The 18,672-nt window shown below is 41.4% G+C and overlaps 1 protein-coding gene across 1 annotated transcript in view; it reads left to right on the top strand.

Annotated features, from left to right (window-relative positions):
- Positions 1 to 18,672, top strand: part of LOC113163660 (E3 ubiquitin-protein ligase SMURF2) — a 46,480-nt gene that overhangs the window by 2,457 nt on the left and 25,351 nt on the right. The window contains exon 2 of the mRNA XM_026362456.1: positions 18,190 to 18,228. Within this exon, the coding sequence (XP_026218241.1) occupies positions 18,190 to 18,228 (39 nt within the window). The remainder of the gene's footprint in view (positions 1 to 18,189; positions 18,229 to 18,672) is intronic.

Here is an 18,672-nt window from a genome sequence, read left to right as displayed (position 1 = left end):
CTGCTAAAACTAACACTTGGGGTGAGAATTGCCCCTTGACTACACGTGACAGGTTTCCATTATGCTCCACAGCTGATTGCCGGTAAATTAATTGCTAACGGCCTAACATGCATGATCCGTGGAGTGATAAATTTCATTATTAAGACATGGCTCATTGCTTGGTGTGATCCTTTTTAAGTCCTGTCATGCACACTTAGCTTACAGCATAATTTGCACCACTTTCCATGCAAATATAAGTTTGATGACATAATACTGAAAGCCCAAGTCGCAAGGTTTCCTCTGATATGAAAAGAGAACCCATCCCTTCAGTCTGTCACAAACTATCGCATGGTCATGGATGATCTTTTTTGGCCTTTGAATACATTTTCTACCCAGAAAGAGGTGCAACAGAATAATAAATGAAGTGCTTTTTGTTTGACAGTCTGCTCTGATTCAGAATCTTGACGTTTATTACCGTTTTCCTCTTAGCTCCGAGTTTACATGTGACTCGTTAAGCCATATGGTTTGCTCATCTGAATTCTTTGGCGCGGTGCAGACGAGCAAAGAGAGCTATCTCAGTGGGATTCCCTACAATTCTCCATTCGCATTCCCACCTCTTCCTCTCTGAGTCACTCCTGTTCTTTCCGACTATAAGCCTCTTCCCCCTCAGACCAAGTCTAAAGCATATTCCACTCCCACCCTTACTAACTGTGCTTCCTCTGCGCTCTCTCTGTAGATTGTTTTGTGTCTTTCTTTCCATTTAATTGCAAATGATTTGATGGCGCTACAGCCGATTCTACAAATGCAGGGTCCAGCACTATTATTTTTGATTAAATACTTGCTAAATTTCCCTGCCCTTTTTCCCTGCAAGACGACTGACGGATGAATGGGCGCAGATGCTGCTTGAGAATAAAACAGACTTATTTTAAAGATGCAACAAAGGCCCTGGGGCTTCACACTGGCCCACTGTGTGGCTTTGAGTGAAAGGCTTAGGTCTCTCCTTTTTAGTACAACTCCTCGCTTTTTCAGTGCAGCTTGGTCTGACTGTAGTCTGCAGATGGGGGTCTTTGGATGTTGAAGAATTAAGAGAACAAACCCCCACAGCTGCACACAGATGAGGCTGTGGAGGCACAGGACCTCATGATCAAGCGAGTTTTAATGTGGTCTGAGCTGGTGCTTGGTGCATTCATGTGGTCTCAGTCAGAGCCATTTTTACAGAGTGGCTGTATGGAAGTGATTTGGGTCCATCTGGGTGTTCAAACAGGATGCATTGAAAATACACAGTGATTAGCTGCATGTGGTGAACTGTTGACTCTGCTGGCCCGTCGTGGACATACACTTTAAGGCAAACATTTCCACATTTTGCTTAACAAGATGTGAAAGAAAACAAAATTATAGTGGCAAAAAACACAAGGGTGGGGAATTTAAAAACGTAAGGAGCAATTATTGCACATCATTTGTAAACCTTTTCTTTCCCCCTGCTGAGAGCCTCCCATAATTTTAAATTGTTCCATCAATTAATTGACTGGCTAGGGTTGGATTTTCTTGTTGGTTCAGCTGCTCTTCCATAAGGACAAAGACTTCTGCGGTCGCTTTACCCTCCACCACCGCCAGCAACCGCCCGGAGGAGACCAGATGTAGCATGGGGAGAGCGAGTGGGCAGCCTCTTAGAAAGGAAGTGCTGCCCAGACCCCAACACTTGTCCAAATGTCACCCCTGACAGGTGGGGAGCAGACTAGTCCAGAATCCCCCTTTTGAGGTTCCCCTGTAATAATAAAGTGAAGAATTGCAGTCATATTACTCAGCAGGACATGAGGAGTCTTGTGTGTTGCTTATATTGCTGGGTGGCTAACAGCTCTATCCTGTCACTATATTATAACAGCTTGCCATGGGTTTGATTAGTGGGCGGCATGTGTGCTTTGGGGAGAATTGCTCTTCCTGCTGAGCAGAACATCAACACTTCAGAATTGCTGCTTTGTGGCATTAACAACAGATAATATTTTCCTGTATCCACACACCCTGTTTCACTTGGAGCCTGAAGGAACAGAGAAAATTACCTACAGTGTTCTGTTTTCATTTGTCCTACGTCAGTAATTCCCTGCTTGTTTCCCTAGGGAAAAGATTATAGTGCAACTAATTTGAAATGCATTGAATAATACAGTTTGATTTTTAAAACACAGTATATGCACATAGTGAGTCAGTGGCAACACCAAACTGCTAGAAAGCAATAAAAGAAGATGAAACCGGTGGCTTAAAGTAATGAATAATTAGATCAAATAGTTAAAAATAGTGGATAAATGGTTGACTTTGCTAGATAAAATAATGAATTGATGTGTGAAATAGTTAAGAGTAATTGTAAAAAATTTGAAGTAGCTAAACGCAAGTAATATTTAGCTTAAATTGTTAAATGCCTGTAATATAAGCAAATATAATAAATAAACAAGTAAAATATAGTACAAAGTAATGCTGAAAGTTATTGGTTAAGTAAATTGGTGACTAGGTGAATAGAAACTAATGGTTAATTGGCTGAAAGACTTACAAATAATGAATAAATGGACAAAATAATTTGTTAAAAGTAACATAACTAGTTAAAAGGTCTCTTCTGCTAGTAGCAGCTAGATTTGAAGAATACATATCTGAACAAATTAACTAAAACCCTGATAGTTCACCTCGAGATTAAATGGATAAAGTTATCGTAAAACAATCTATACAGTTTTAATTATAGTAAAATCCAGTCGAAATCAATCAACACATTTAGATCGTTACAGGTGTTGAAGCTGAACTGAAGCTCAGCACATTGGAGATTGGTGTAGTTGAGGCTGGCTGGAGATTGTAGATTATATATAATCCTTTCTCTTCTTACTTTGTGTCATCCCAAGTACCTTCTGCATTTATCCACTCCGAGGGAGTCCAGCTGGGAACTGATGCTTACATTTCAGTCACCAGAACATCTGCAGCACTACTCTCTCTCCATCTGTCGTGACTCTAAATCGCAACTCATCCTCGGGTGTATTTAAAACTCACACACACACTTATCTTATGGTATGTCAGTCTCTGCTCTTGGTAGAGAGGAAAGATTGTCCCTGGTTTTACATCTGAATCATTTCCACTTCTCTGATTTGTGTAGTCAATATGGGGGAAGTCATGGTTAATTACAGTCCATAAAAAAAATAAGAATTAGTGTGATGCGTTAAACCACGGTGAGTCATGTTTTTTACTACATCACGGTTCAGGCGCTAAACTGTCAGACTCACTGGTTTGTGACTTTCTATCTGAGGGAAAGAGTGCAGAGAGTGAGAGTGTCTCTTTAGGCTTGGAGAAGTGCTAATCCTCCTGGGTGGTTTGGGAAAGACCTTCTTCAAAGGCCTGCTCTGTTAACCTGGCTGTGGTGGTTAATGGGTCAGAATTGCATTAGTGGTGAGTGTGAGGGAGTGGAGCTCCAGTCAGAGCTAAACAGATTCTTGTCCTCAGGCTCTCCTCCTATCACTCCTGCCTGGCTGCTCTCCACACTGTTCCTCCCACCGCCTTAGCCCCTCTATTTCTTGCCTATTTCCCAAACTAGTGCTGCCTTTGAAGTTAGAAACTCCTCTCAGGGGTATTTTTTATCTGTGGCGCCTGCATGCATATCAAATGTCAGTGTGGAACCCTGTTTGACTTTCGATGCCCTTAGTTTTCTGCAGGCAGTCTGCACTAAAGACGAGTAGAGCCAGCATCTGATATTTTCTGTGTGTAACTGTATTAACTTTTAGTAAACTGATTTTATCATTTATGTTGATGTTAACTACGCTATATACATGGTTTTAGTGATTTGAAAGTTGCACAGCCTCAACAAAGCATGACGGAGGGCGAGCAGCACATACTGGTATGATAGCTTTACACTGTACCCTCTCTACTTATTTATGCAGCATCAGTCAAACATAGAAACTGGAGAAAGGCCTCGTTTTGTAGACTGCTCCCCGTCACATAACCTTCTAATTCCTGAAATGAATGCAGCCAGAAACTGAGCAGCCCTTAGCAATGTATGTGCTGAAATTGTTATTAATGCAGTACATGTGGATAGAACCCTCTCTGATGATTCCAACTTAAATAAATATGGGAACTGAATCCTAATACAGCTACTGCGTGCTCCCAGAGGGTTAGGAAGAGAGTGTGAAACGCCTCGTAGATTTTTACAGTGTTGTGATGTGACAAATATGACACCACATCGTTGACTGTTTTCACTCTAGTAAATATCCATGAGCCAGAAGTCTGTGTTGTCAGTGAAGGTTAAACATGTTACCCTGTCGAACTGCATTATGTTACAGATGTAGAGGATCAGACACAAGCCACCAAACCTGACGTTACAAAAACAGCAATGGCATTAATGTTAATGTCACGCTAACTCAATGTTGACTGACTTACAGGAAATCCGCACTGAGCTGTTTAAATGGGTTTTCAAGTGCCTTAGGGCTGTGACACACCAAGCTGACATCAACAAACTAGATGGAACAAGATCACATTGTGTTCGTTTGGGCCAGTAAGTGGCTCTAGTAAATAAAGTCTTCAAATTCAATTTTTAGACCACAAGATAGATATCATGGTGATTCTGTCACCAACACAGGTTGTTTCTGTGCTTTGTTCAGGTGTTTCTTGCCTCTATTTGACAGACACATGCTGTCATGTGTTAAAGGATTACAGGTGATTGTAAAAACCAAAATGTGGCTCCTACAGACAAGTTCGTTGTCTCGCCACCTTATCCCTCTGCATTTATCTTGGTGTTTACAAGTCTGAGTCAAGTCTGGTTTGAATTAAAGAAGAAAGTGAGTTGTCACTCTCTGGTTAAAATCTCACCTTCCCACATTAATTACTAATCTCGCAGCATGTGGTGGAACACCATCACCCCCGTGCCTAGTCCACAGTGCCATGGTGGCACAACACATTCATTACCTTGTGAAGCAGTCTGCGAGGAAAGGCCTCACCTGTCACATTCCACTTGTGATCCACGACTGAAGCCGTGGTTTTGTTTCCTCCTTCATTTGTTTGTAGGGATGTCTGTGATTATTATCCTCTCTCTGCAGTGTGCCCAGGTGTGATCACTCAGCAAGTTTGCACAGAGTCTCATTAGCTCTGATAAATATCTGCACATGTGAGGCTCCCTAGACACTGAGGTGGAGGCAGGGTGGCCGGAGCATTCCTGCCCAGCTGTCTGTTAGAGGAGGGAAACCTGAGATTAATTCTTCAACGTGCTGGCCTTCCTTTAAACCTGGATGGACACGGGTTGATGCGATTAACTCTGTAACTCTGACTAACCTCAAGCAGATGGGGGTCTTTCAAGCCTCTACTGTTAGCGGCTTGGGGGTGGAGGGGTTTTGCGCAAAAGCCTCAAGACGCCAATAGCTGACTAGAGGCGCCTGCCTGTGCTTTTGCCTGACGTTTGAGCCCCTTCAGTCCTCTGAGGAGACCGGATCAGAAGAGAGATGTTTACATTCACACCAGATCGCATTTCAAATGGCATCTACACTAAAGTTGAACAAATGTACCACAGGATTCCTTTGTAGTAAAAAAAGTCCGACTGCATATGCACAGGGAAGCAGTGTGGACATTGTGGTTTTGGTGCCTTAATGGTCTTCCTTCAGATTTAGAAGAATCCTAAATATGTGCAGAGGCCCACAGGTTCTCAGTATTCATAGCCTGCTTGTGATGACTCTTGACTTTGGCTCTGGTGTTTAAGTGTCTGGTTGATAAGAGCTGCAGTTTGTATCACAGGAAATTCATTATGAAACTAACAATCAAACACACCAAGACTGGGAGTGCCAAATTCCTGATGACTCAGCTCTCAGACAGATGCTACAGAAGTCGTAGTCATTCATGTTGGAAAAGCAGAGATGTAGCCTAATATTTACCCTTACAAACCCTACTATTTTTGGCAAAGCACAAATTCACGTCTAGAGCTTAAGGCCAGAAGAGTCTTTTCAAAAACATTTTGCAGGAAAACACGGCCTGGAAGTTGTAGCTCACCTTTAGCGTCCATAATTTAAAATGCTAATATGACATTTCTCACATTCCACAGGTTTGACAGCGCTGGTCTAACTGCGTTGTTAAAAATAACTTCAGTAGAAGTCTTTACTCTGGCTTCCTTTGACAGCCCAGGCTCACACGGCTGATTTCATCGATTCATGGCTAAATTTGGGTCCTGTAGACACATGTTATCTTATTTAAACATGACTTGCAGCACATGCCAAAAGGTTTTTTTTTTTTTTAATCATGGACCGCCACATTTGAAGAGACCACCATTGTGTCTCAGTGAGAGACGCTGATGATTAACTGTGCAGCGCTCTCATCTACGATTACAGCATGTTTTCTGTCCTGATTTGTTAAAAGTAGCTGAAGGGCCTCAGTCCAACACATTCATTGGCAAGGTAGGCGATAGAGAAGGGAAAATATGGCTGGGTGGTAATGATGTAACACGCACCCAGATGAAGTTGTGAAATCATTCTTAGAAACTAAAGAGTCTTTTAGTTTCTTTCCCCCCCACAAATCCTGGGGATTTGTGGGGGGGAAAACAAAACGGAGAAGCAGAAAGCTGTGTATCTGGCAGTTAACGCTGCAGTGTGGTGGTCCTGGTACCATCCACCGTCTCTCCTCTACTCTCCTCCATTACATCAGTGGGAGCAAAGGAGCCAAGAAGCTAGGAGAACCGTGCAGCCACTCACAAAGGCTCGGGTCCCAGCCAGCAGCAGTGCAAGCTTGCAGAAGCCTGAGCTGTGCTCTGCTTTGCTCACTGTTTTGACTTCTCACTTAGCGGCAGCGGTGATGGGTCTGTGGAAGACTTTACTCGCCTGGATGACTCTCTGTCAGGCATGTTGTATCATGCAGTGAGAACTGGAAAGAGGGAGTGATGTACTGTGCAGGGGTAACAGGAATGCCACTAAATATTACCATTGTGGCATGGTTTCTCACTATTTGGAGCCAAAAATAGTCGGGGTGGACTCTATTATGCAATTACAGTGGACTGTATCATGAGGGAAAAGGTGACGTGAGACAGATGAAATGTTCTCACACTAAGAATGTTGCCAGCCTCTTTCCCCTCACGTGTGAATGTGCAGTGAGTTTCCCTATGTCATCAAACAGGTTTTTACAAAGGAAGATAAGACCTTGTCTCAGTCGGTGGATATCTTACTATTGTTCATCTTTGTATTGGCACAAGTTGTTCATCAGTTTCTCTAAACAAAATTTATTTAGTTTATTATTGAATAAAACTGAGTAAACTTTGAAATACAAATGAAAAAAGAAATTCACATACTCTTATATTTCGTTGGACCGCCGTTAGCTTTGATTTGTTAGCATTCGATGTGGCATTAATTCATAAAGCTTCTGCAATATCACAACATTTATTTCTGTCCAGAGTTGCATAAACTTTCACCAAGATCTTGTGTTGATGATGGGAGAGTCAGAGCGCTGTTCAAAGCACATCCCAAAGATTCTCAGTGGTGTTAAGGCCTGGACTCTGTGGAGGCCAATCCATGTGTGAAAATGCCTCTCTTCTTACCCTGATGCTCCCATCAGTCTGGAACAGGGTAAATCTGGACTCATCAGACCACACGACCTTCTTCTATTGGACAGTTCTCAAACTGAATATAAAGTTTAAATTATTCTTACTTGTGAAGATTAAAGAAGATATTTTAGTTTTTTTCAAGTATCAAAACTCAAAACTAAAATATATGACATTTATTTGTAAAAAAATGACTGAAAGTAATGATCAAAATAGATTCACTTTCTGTCATTCGACTTGTTGCTGCAGCCAGTCACCAGTTGATTATAGCTGGCAGCGTAGTACATCTAAAATAAGTCCAAAACACAACGCAACTTCCTGTCTTTTATTTATCTTGAGCCACTGCCGTATATTAACAATGTCTAGTAATCGCCGGGCTTTAATGCTGCACCTTTTCTAACTGCACCATGTCATTAATACATAATAGCACCTGGCAGAACGGGTCTCTGCTTCCTTTCAGCGGGTTTCACAACATCACTCATCACTGTTCCAGCAGGTGTTGAGAGTGTTGTATGATGATAAATGGCTTGTCTTAGTCGTGGCCCTTTATCTTTTATGATGAGAAACTGTTTGGGCATATATTATGTCTCTTCTTTCCTCTAACTCCATAGTTTAGTTTAACGTGTCTGGTCACAGTGATTTGGTGCAACAGATGTCCATTTCAAGACGTTTTTCTCCTCAGGCGCGTAACAGGAGTCCTGGGAATCTAAACCTATGTTTGATTTGTGCTATTTAATGCACATCAGAGGGACGATGAGTTTTTAAATCCATTTTACTGCCGGTTTCATCTCCCCTCCTCCGTTGTTGACAAGATTGTTCTTTCCCCTCTCTCTCAGAGCACGTGTAAGATGGAGATGGAGCATGTCTTTGAATGCCTTTTGGAAAGAGGGGATCTTTTCCCCCCTCTCCTTTTTTTAAGTGTTCCTGTTCTGTTTTCCTCTCAAAATGATGCATGGGGAGATTTTGTTACCCTTTTTCCTTTCTAATTTTCTAAATCTTGGAAATTGCAGGTCTGTTTAGAGGTATTAGAAGATTTTCCTGGCAGTTAGTAATTCCATGATCACTGGGCTACCAGAAACTCTTAATATCTGTATTATGTGACCAGAAGAAGCCCTATCAGATTTGCATATTACATAAGTGGATTTGATCAGCTGAAAAACCTGCCAAAGCTGAGATATTTCCCAGTGTCTACAATTCAGTTTACCTTAACCACATTTTCCACAGTTAGCCTGCACCCTGTGAAGAGTTGCACTGAGAAATTCAACCCAGCTTCCTGGCTCTGTTCTGCCTGACTGCAGTTAAAGGCTAAAGTTAAGTGGTGTAGCCAGGTCTTTAAAAAGTAACCCACTTTTGTCATGAGCAGGGCAACGCAGAATGCACTCAGTGAATGGCTGCTGTGGTTGACCTCATAAAGCAGGGCTTTTTTTAGAGGTTGTATGTCTGGTATCAACCTTTGAGAGATGATGAGGGTTTAGCTGAAGGTCCTCTTCCTTCCATTACATCTTAAAATAATCCGTTTTACCTCCGTTAGTGAGAGAGTGTGGTATCTAGACAATAGCAGCTGAACAATGGTTCATAAAACGATGTCAAGCTGAAATGTTGATATTTAAATTTCATGGGAGATGTGCCACATTGAGTAATTCAATGTCTAAATGTCTCTTGAAATAAGATACACAGATACATGTTTTTAAGACATTTTATTTGTTAAGTCTCTGTAGTAAACTGATGGATATTAACTGTTCTGTTCATTGTCTATTTTCACTTACCTATTGCATCACTTGTTTTCCAAATTCTTTTTCCTTAAAAAACTCAGATTTAAGGAGTGGGTACTTAATAACTTTTTCCATTTTCCCTATAATTAGCACCAAATTCCATGCAGCTTTCTTGGAAATATCCTAGCAGGACATGGATAATATATTGATCTTAGTGTTTCTCACAGGATGAGATTGTTTGTTTTGGTAACTGGTCAAGAAGCCTCTTGGATCAGAGATTAACCTTTTCCACACGCCTCATCAGTAAATGTGAAGCATTGTGGTAATCCATAACTGACCGTTAGTTTTGGATTTGTACACCTACACCGTCCTGCTCGCCCTTTCAGGTGGAGTGACACAGCTCCGGTCACTGCTCGTTGCACTTCTGCAGTAATTGATGATCTGTCTAGCAGAAAGTGTTTTTTCATCTGTGAAGAAAAATTTACTTTGTTTACTTTTTCCAAAGATGAAACCATAAAACAACAATGGACACGGTCTTTCGAACATAAACTGACTTTAAGCAGTGTTTTTATGTGTTCACAGCACTTCACGTCCCAGTGTGCAGCGGGATTTTCAGCTAGGTTGTTGCTGAAAGACGGTGCTATTCCAGCTGGGAATAGATTGGTCCACAGGAAGACTTTCACAAGCTGACCAATAAGAACAGATTGGGAGGAGGGGAATGGGGCCCTAAAGGCACACAAGCTGAAACAAGACTTTTTAGTCAGAAGTCTGGGGCACCTGCTGTTCTTTAACTTAAAAATCATATAATCTTTTAGTTTTTCTCACTCAGTTTTGTGAACAAGAATTTGAAACAGACCTGTACTCCCCGAGTTTAGTTCTTCAGATTCCATAGTCTCAGTTTAAAAGTGCTGTTGGTTCTGTTCAGCATAATTTTGGACTTATTCCCAATGAACTGCGCCTTATTTCCTTCCTGCATTTGACTGAATGACTGCATGACTGTGGAACTGCCATTAGTGGAAGCTCCAGCACCCAACTAATATCAGCCTGAATCAGATAGGGCTCCAGTAACAGGGGCCTGCAGAGGCAGACAAAACATTACCCAACATGCTGTCAGATTGATTAGGACGTGGTTCAAAGAAAGACAACTGGTGAACAGGTTCACTAGAACGACCATCAGCACTTGTCAGTCACATCTTCATCTGTATGTTTTAAGTCCCGCAGAGGTTAGGGAGGAGTGTAGCAGGGAAAAGGAAGCCTTTTGTTTATGGAAGAACAATGCTGCACATGAGTGCACGGTCCTGGGCCTGGAGTCAAAACAGTGCCGACAGACAAACAGGCAGACAGGCAGAGGAAAGGTTGGGGGCTGGGAGAGTTGTAGGAGGAGGTGGGGGAGTACTGTTCCCTGAAGATGTGTCAGACTGTCTGGCGGGTTGGGTTGGGTGAGTGCACTGGACTGGAGGAACCAGGTGGACAGGAAGGGAGGCTCGCAATGGGGTCAACCTGAGCGAGTGGTCCTCCAAACAAAGAGATGTATTTGGGTTTGGCTCTGATTTCAGGCATCCAGGAGCTGGACTGATATTTTGAAATGCCTCCACTCCCTTCTTCTCACATTAGCCTGCGCTTCCACGCAGTTCTGTCTCAGACAGGGATGGGAATGCTGCAATATGACCAGGCGGTTGTCTCTGTTCCCACACCCCCATTTCCTCCATTTCCAGTGTACTGGTTAACCGCGGGGCACCAGACTAGAGGAAGTGTTAACCCCCTTTTTCCCCATGGTGCTCTCCTCTTTTCCCATGCTTCATTGTGTCCTGTTAAAGTGTCGGTTCACAGCAGATGATGCTAGATTCCCAGTTCCATCTTGTTTCGGCCAACAATCGCTACCATAGCAACGCCACCCCCCTCCACCGCCACTCTTCCTCCCCTAGAAGTCACATGACCTCTCCCTCCCCAGGTGTTTGGCTTGCATCTGGAGGACTTCATTGATTCGCCTGCACAGTGGGGCTCTTTGTGTGCCAGCCTGTGAGAAACTGAGCCCATCCTCTCCCCACAGGTGGAACTCTAACTTCACCCCCAAGGTCTCAGTCTCTGCATGTACCGAGCTGCTGTTGCCACTCAGAGGAGTTGACTTTTAAGACACAGGCTGACTAAGGAAGGAGCTAAGCAAATGCAGGCTGATAATCAAGTGTATGTGGTGTTTGTTTAGATTTCCCTGCTGTCCTCTGGGAGTAACGAGAAAAGCCATTATGTGACTAATTAGCTTCATTGAGTCAGAGGAGTCTCTGAGAGCGTATACACGACACTCCTGCATTTTCTGTGTGCCACTAGATTACATTTCCATTTAGCCACTGACAAACCAAGTATTTGTTCCTTACATTAGCTAGTTCTTTCCTAACCATTCATCTGGGCGATCAGATTGTTTACTCCTTTACTTCAGTTTACAACACTCAGTAAAAGCGAAGCTCATCTTCAGCCTAAAAGGTTTTTGTCATTTATCACATGGAGAGATGTGTATGTGAACCCTGTTCTCCCCTGTGTGATCAAAGATGGTGATGCTGCCTGAGCTGTGGTTTGGAGCTGGTTACTCATAGTGACAAGCTCAGGTACCAGTGTGATCGACTGAAGCTACGTCAGGTGGATGAGCTTTTTACAAAAGCAGATAACGGTGGGAAAATGTTTGCTGACTTGTCCCCAGAGACTTGGTCTTGGTGGAACAAGGTCGCTTATATACTTTTCTTTGTTTGTAATTTTAAATGTCTGCACCCGTCTCCTGCTGTGAATGTCTCAGCGGTGCTCATCCTGTCTCTCTGCAGGAGTGAGGGGGCTGTCTCTCACCTCCCCTCTCTCAGCCCCATCAGTCAGCGCTGCAGTCCCTGGCTGTGCGAGGCATGGACCGGACCGGAATGAGAAACATGGGCGACACAGAGAAACCCTTCTCTCAGCTTTGCCTGAAGACTAGCCGTCGCTATGACGACAGAGGATTTTAGATGGGCCGAGATGCGAAGGGTTATGTGATGCTTTTCCGGAGTGTGTCTGTGTTTTTGTGACAGAGTAGGAGAAAATTAGAAAGCACTGAGGAGTGCAACGATACAGTTACCTCATAGTTTAGTTTTTAATCTGGTCAGAAAACAGACTACAACTCTACAGGATTTCATATTTCATCTTTTTATAGACCTGAAATGTTTTCTTCTAATTCTCCAGCTGCTTAAATAATGTCCCCACAATTAAAAGCTTGCTGTTTTCCACCAGTTTTGATTACAGTTATAGCTTGGTCACATTTAAAAGGCAACTCTTTGAATTTTACGACCATAAAGTCAGAATGAGTCAGAGGCACAAACATGACAGAAATGTAAGTTTTTCTTGGCCGTGCAAATGTTTTTTGGGCACAAAGAGAACATAAATACTGTAATGGTACTTTTTGTGTGGGAGCTACTTTGGAGCCACAAATTGAACCAATTCTGTATCAGCGTTGTTGATGAGTTCGGCTGTGCGATAAATTACATTTTATTTTCAGTTAGGATTTAGGCTTCCAGCAATTATAAAAACATCACTGCATGGTTAGTGCATTCAGGGACAGTACAGAGTGTAGGTCATCCTCGTTTAAGTCGGAGCCTAAAAGTCTGCACTTTAAATATGATTCCCCCTCCCGTGTAGATGGGAGAGGCTTTATTCTGGAGACGGTATAATATCCCCCTTATGAGGAAACCTCCACTATTTCACCTTTTTAACCTTGACACGTGTTTTTGTTTCTTTGTTGTTGTTTTTTTCTTAATATGAGGACTAAGAGAGAGAACACATAATTATATTTGTCTGTGTGAGAACATGAGAACGGCAGTCCAGGGTGACCAATAAAACAACAGATTTACGATGCTGCCTGGTAGGTGCAAGCTCGCCCACTTCCTTTTCTTGGGAAAGGCTTCTGTCATCAAGACCCATTTCCCATAACGGCATAAATTTGGGGGGAATTTCTTTGAGCTGGTGGGTGAAGAGGAAAGTTTAAGAGCCTTTTGTGTTTTTTGGGTCATTTAGCTACTAATGATATATCACTGCAAGGGGTTCAGCGTCATTGAGGTTCCTGAAATGTAGTTTTCTGGTACAAAACAATAATTCAAACGCTTTGTTTCACTCCTTACACTTCTTTTTCCTGCCCTACGTTCAGAACCCCCTCTGTTTATTTATTAAATTTATTTTAGAATAATCACAGTTAAAGTATAAAGAAAGTGATTAGAGAGAATTATAGAAGAAAAGAAAAGCACGAACCCTTCGAGAAGCTTCATTGAACATTAATAGTGCCACACAGACACAGTGACGTGGCAGCTCGAAAGCCAGCAGGACCGGGTTGGCTTGTCCTTAGAGCCACCTCATTACTTCACTTAATACATCTCTCACTCTCACGACAGCAAAGGTCTTTGTGTATATGTAGTTACCCGACATGTTTTGATTATTAACCCGACACGTTAACGTTAGTCCTAGTTTTTGGCTAGCTGCTCTTAGCATCAACTATGATATCACGTTGCAAAGATAGGTGGTGTCACTACCCCTGGCCAAGAGTTGGTTCTTTGGTTGTTAAAATGTGAAGACCTTCCACTTCTGACAAGAATCTGGTGAAACGATGCATATTATGGTAATGTTTCAGTATTTTGCGATATTTTTTTTATATTTATATAAATATATATATATATATATATATATATATATATATATATTTTTTTTTTTTTTTACTAATTTGTCATGGTATAAAGAATACACCAGCATATGCGGTAAGAGTTTTTAAAACGTTTTATTATGCAACTAGTATCACACACATCTGCAAAGTGCAGCTCAGCTTAAATTTACACCAGCGTTACATTTTATGACCGTTTGGTCAGTGTGGAATGAAAACTATATTATGATGGTTGGATCTGCTGGTTTCCTCATTGTTGCCCTTGTGCTCGCCTTCTCTACAGCCTCAGACTTTTAATTGGCTTCGCCGCTGCCATTGTCTCCATGCGTCAACCATCCTGGTAGTTTCCTCTCCATTTTCTGTTTTCAGCTGTAATTCAGCCGCTTGTATGTTTTCATAAGGAGCCTATATGTAGGTATAATTGTAGCATAGCCTTCCTGCTATGTGGGTAACCGAGGACTGCTGATGTACAGGAGAATGTGCAGGTTTTCCTCAGCTTAGCTTGGGGTAAGCTTAACTGGCTGTTGTGTGAGCCATGTCTGACCTTGCCGTTGTTCTCATTTTGTCTTTACTGTCATTTCTTTGTTTGTGTCTAAAATTACTGTGCTTTAAAAAAGTGTTTGTTCAATATTCTTTCTCTTTACCTCATGGATTGATTGCATTATAACTCAGAGACTTCTAGGAACAGAGTACTTTGTGTTTTTTCCTCTGAGGAAACACCAACAAACCACTGTCAAGCTCTTTTTCACATTATGTACTGGACACATTGTCCACGGCATGTGGGCAGCATTTTAGAAACACAAAGAAAACTATCACCTGTTACCTTATTCTACATTTTCCACTTCCCTCAAAGGCCCTTTATGCACCTACACACACAAACATACACATTTACTCCTCTGCGCCTGTTAATAATTAATTAGATCACTGGAGTTGGAGTAGAGAGCATTGTGTCTCGGGGGGACCGTGTGTTTCTCTGTGTGCACATGTTCGCCTGTGTATTCAGGAAAAGCGCGACCGACAGCGATGCATACCAGATGTTTTAGAAATGAGGTGGGTTTCACTGGAACGTAACACATTCCCAGGGATGTTTGCGGAAAGAAATTCTTCCTCATCTGTCGTGCATGTTCTGTAGCCCCCCCACCCCAGTTGTCTGCTTTTGCTCCTTGCTCTGTCTCGGGTTCTTATCATTAAACCCCAAACCTGTGCATATATGTGCCCCTTGTGCATCTGAAAATGTCATGCAGTGTTGGTGTATGTAGGTTGTAATATATATTTAATTTTCATGAACCCCCTCTGTTCATTTCAACTAAATTGATTCAGAGTGATTTTTGTGTGATGTGTGGGATGGAGGGTTAGATGAATGGGCAGTGGCTGCAGATTGAATGGCTTAAGCTGCAGTCTACCTCTAAGGGTGTGCCTTTGTCTGTTTGTGTTACTAAAGTCAGGTCTGAACTCCCTGCCCCTCTGAATGTGGGCACACCAAGCTAACCGAACAGCACATAAAAGACTAGAGACTTATTCTTACCATTAACTACACTGCTCATTATTTCTGTGATTAATCAGTGAAATGTTTGTTTTTAAAAAGTCAGAAATTTGTGAAAATGTAATCCAAAGAGGCACATTTATTTATAAAAACAACTAAAACACAATGTGGGAAAAGCTGCAGAGTGTTAAATTTGAGATGCTTGAACTTGTTACTACATGAAAGTTTATTTCTGGATTATCAAAATAGTTTCTTCTTAATATTATTAAGTTGGTTAATTCAACCAAACCAACTTTTGGTCAGTTGCCAATATGCTATTGGGTTCTGAGTGTTTCCAAAACACAAATGACCTACAGTTTGCACTGTCCCTTAAAGCCTCACTCAATGCGTACTAAAGCTGCTCCTGTTATTGCTTTTAGACAATTTCTTAACGTAAATGCACTCACAAAGTTTTAGGTCCTTTCCAGCAAACTGTATGTAATTTGCAACATTAGGGAGCGTCTGTTAATGTGTGGTAGACTTCCGGAGATGGGATGTTTGCAACAGGCTGGTTGATGTAACCTGTATACTTGCAGAATAAGAGTTAAGCAACTCAAACTCAAGCTTAACTCTAGTTTAGATTAGTCCAAAATGCAGTTTATTACTAAATTCAAAACTTTTCCTGCTGAACGAAGATGAAATGTTTTAAATGTATAAAAATAATTTATTGGGGAAAAAAAAGTCTTTAATATACTTTAAAGTAAAACATTCAATTATGTAGTTGAAATTCTTACGTAAGTGTTCTCCCTTTGTGAAAAATGCAAATATTGTTAATTTCAGCGGTTTACCCATTACCACATGATATCTCCTACTTCAGTGTGTGAGGTACTGGAGGTTTTAAGTTTCCACATCATACTTTTTAAGTCTCATGTTGGGCTATTATTGACTTGCAAACTAGTGTAATATTGCAAAGTGCTGCTGCTGTTTAACTCAACATTTAAAGGAATCACAGAGATTTCCCTTCAGGAGATGAAACAGTCGTCCAGGGTCAAACTGTACATGTTTTGTTCTGCACATTAAAGGTTAAACATTCAGTGAGCGTGCAGAACACATTTCTGTGTGGAGGGGGCTCTTATACTGTATTAGACTCTTTAAATCTGAGAGCCTTTGTTAGCACAGTTCCTTTAAAACTGCTCAGGGTTTTTGGACTGCTTAGTTTTTTAGGCTTTTATCAAACTGCACAAATACCGTTTAGTTCTCTCTCTTCAGACTAATAAATCAACCACATCAGTATCCAGACCAATTAGTGTCTGTTCCTCAGAAATGAGCAAAACTGAAACTACATTTCCATTTGCCTGAGTCACCGGCTGTAACTCCTAACTCCAGACACCCAGGTGGTTTCTGAGCTTCCCCGTACATCCACACAAACACATGAGGAGGGTGTAAGTGGTTCTGCCTCATCACCGCAGAAGCCTCCTCCATGGCCTCCACAGTAGATCAACAGGGTCAGACTCTGTGCTGTGGGCAGCTTCTTGTCTACATGCTGTGATGAAGAATACAGAGTGGTACTTTTTACTTGTCTAAATAAAGTGCTGTAGGGATGACACTTTCTTTGTACCACAGACGTTGGCATCTCACTGGTTCCCTTGAAAGAATGGAAAACAATGGAATTTTTCCATTGGATTTTAGGTAATTTTTTTAGGAAAATAAGTGAGAAACAAAAATGTAATGTAATTTGATAGAAAGATTTTATAGAGCAATATGCTCGAACAAACACTGATGATTGGCAGGTAAATATGACAGTTCATTGTGTTTGGGTCTAACGAACACAGACCGAAGCAGAATGCAGTAGAGACTCTCAGGTGTCTTGTTATAAACATTTACGTGTTTGCCCCTTGGTGGGTGTTCATTTCAGCCTCAGATTATCATGGCTTTGCTTTACTGTTGTGTATTTTGTACTTTAGTATTTCTATTGTCATATTTAGTCCCAGCAGCTTCTACATGTCAGTTATTACTGTAAGTGAAATGGAAAAGAAAGTGTTTCCATCCTTAGTCCAAACCATTCCCTCATTTTGTAATTGTTTTGGCTCCTATAATACGACAACCGACTGTTAAATTAGTTCTGTTTTAGTTTTCTGATTTCTGAGGGTTTTTTTTTTTTTTACTTACTGTTTGACATTTTTGTGAATGACATTTTCCGGCAGACAAAGCAGAAGGAGGAGCAGGAGCCTTACATGGTGATTTTAGGCGGTGTTAATTAAACATTTTTAGTTCTTACAGATGCACACCTCCACACAAACAGGTGGTTTTCATCAGTCTGAAACAAGCGATTTATAACAAGTTGATGCAGTTAGTGAATCCAATTTAGGAGCTCTTGTTATAACAAACAGAGAAAAGTTGAGGAAATGTAGCACGAGCACACGAAGATGTTCTTGCATGAGGCCCAACAACTGTTAATTGTGGTGAAGCTTCAACTCTGAATCTAAAGCTAAGTAGTTGTTTCTTCTGCAGTTGTTGAAATGTTGTTGTGACACACACTGTAATCATTCAGTGCTATAAAAGCACAATGTACTCATAATTAAGAAATGGTTTGTGTAGTCTGTACCAGAGCTGGTCTCTGTTTGACTCATGGCTGTAATGCAGTTGTTCTCAGATGTGTTTTCCTACTTAAATCCTGAACTAGACAAATCATTTCCTGCTGCCAGCCCATGCACATTCCTGCCACTGAACATAACACAAACACAAAACCTTAAAACAAAGTAAATTAGCTGTTTCACATTAGCTGTGTACCCCTGCTCAGCTATTTGTTCATTTAGTCTGAACTCTTGATTCTTTCTCTTTTCAGTACTCTGCGCCAAAAACCTTGTGAAGAAGGACTTTTTCCGTGAGTATCAGCCAATCTCATTATTTATGATAAACCTGTTTGTGCTTTTCAACACCTGTTTTCCCTTTTGGTTTAGTGTGTACAATACACGATGCATGCACTGTGCAGGCGTCTTGAACAACTTAAAGCTAAAGATGTTCCTGCTGTTAGCCGTCAGCAGCACACTAGGATCTACTTATTTAGCCTTTTGAATGTGGATGGAGGAACAATTGTCTATACTTTGCCTCATCACTTTAAACAAAAATTAATACTAAGACTCAACTATAAATGCTGCCATGCTGTATTAATAATAGAAATGTAAAACACCATCTTGAAAAACCTTTCCAAACCCACTTAGCACCACAACACCCTGTTCATTTTGCCCTCTGTAGAGTAAGTAATGTGTAGGTGTCTGTGGTGTTTTGGTGTGTTTTGGTCAGGCTGTCATGGTGAACGAGCATGTAA

This window comes from Anabas testudineus, chromosome 8 (assembly GCF_900324465.2).
Source record: "Anabas testudineus chromosome 8, fAnaTes1.2, whole genome shotgun sequence".
In the NCBI taxonomy this organism is placed as follows: Eukaryota; Metazoa; Chordata; class Actinopteri; order Anabantiformes; family Anabantidae; genus Anabas; species Anabas testudineus.
This window is presented reverse-complemented; position numbering and strand designations above follow the sequence as displayed.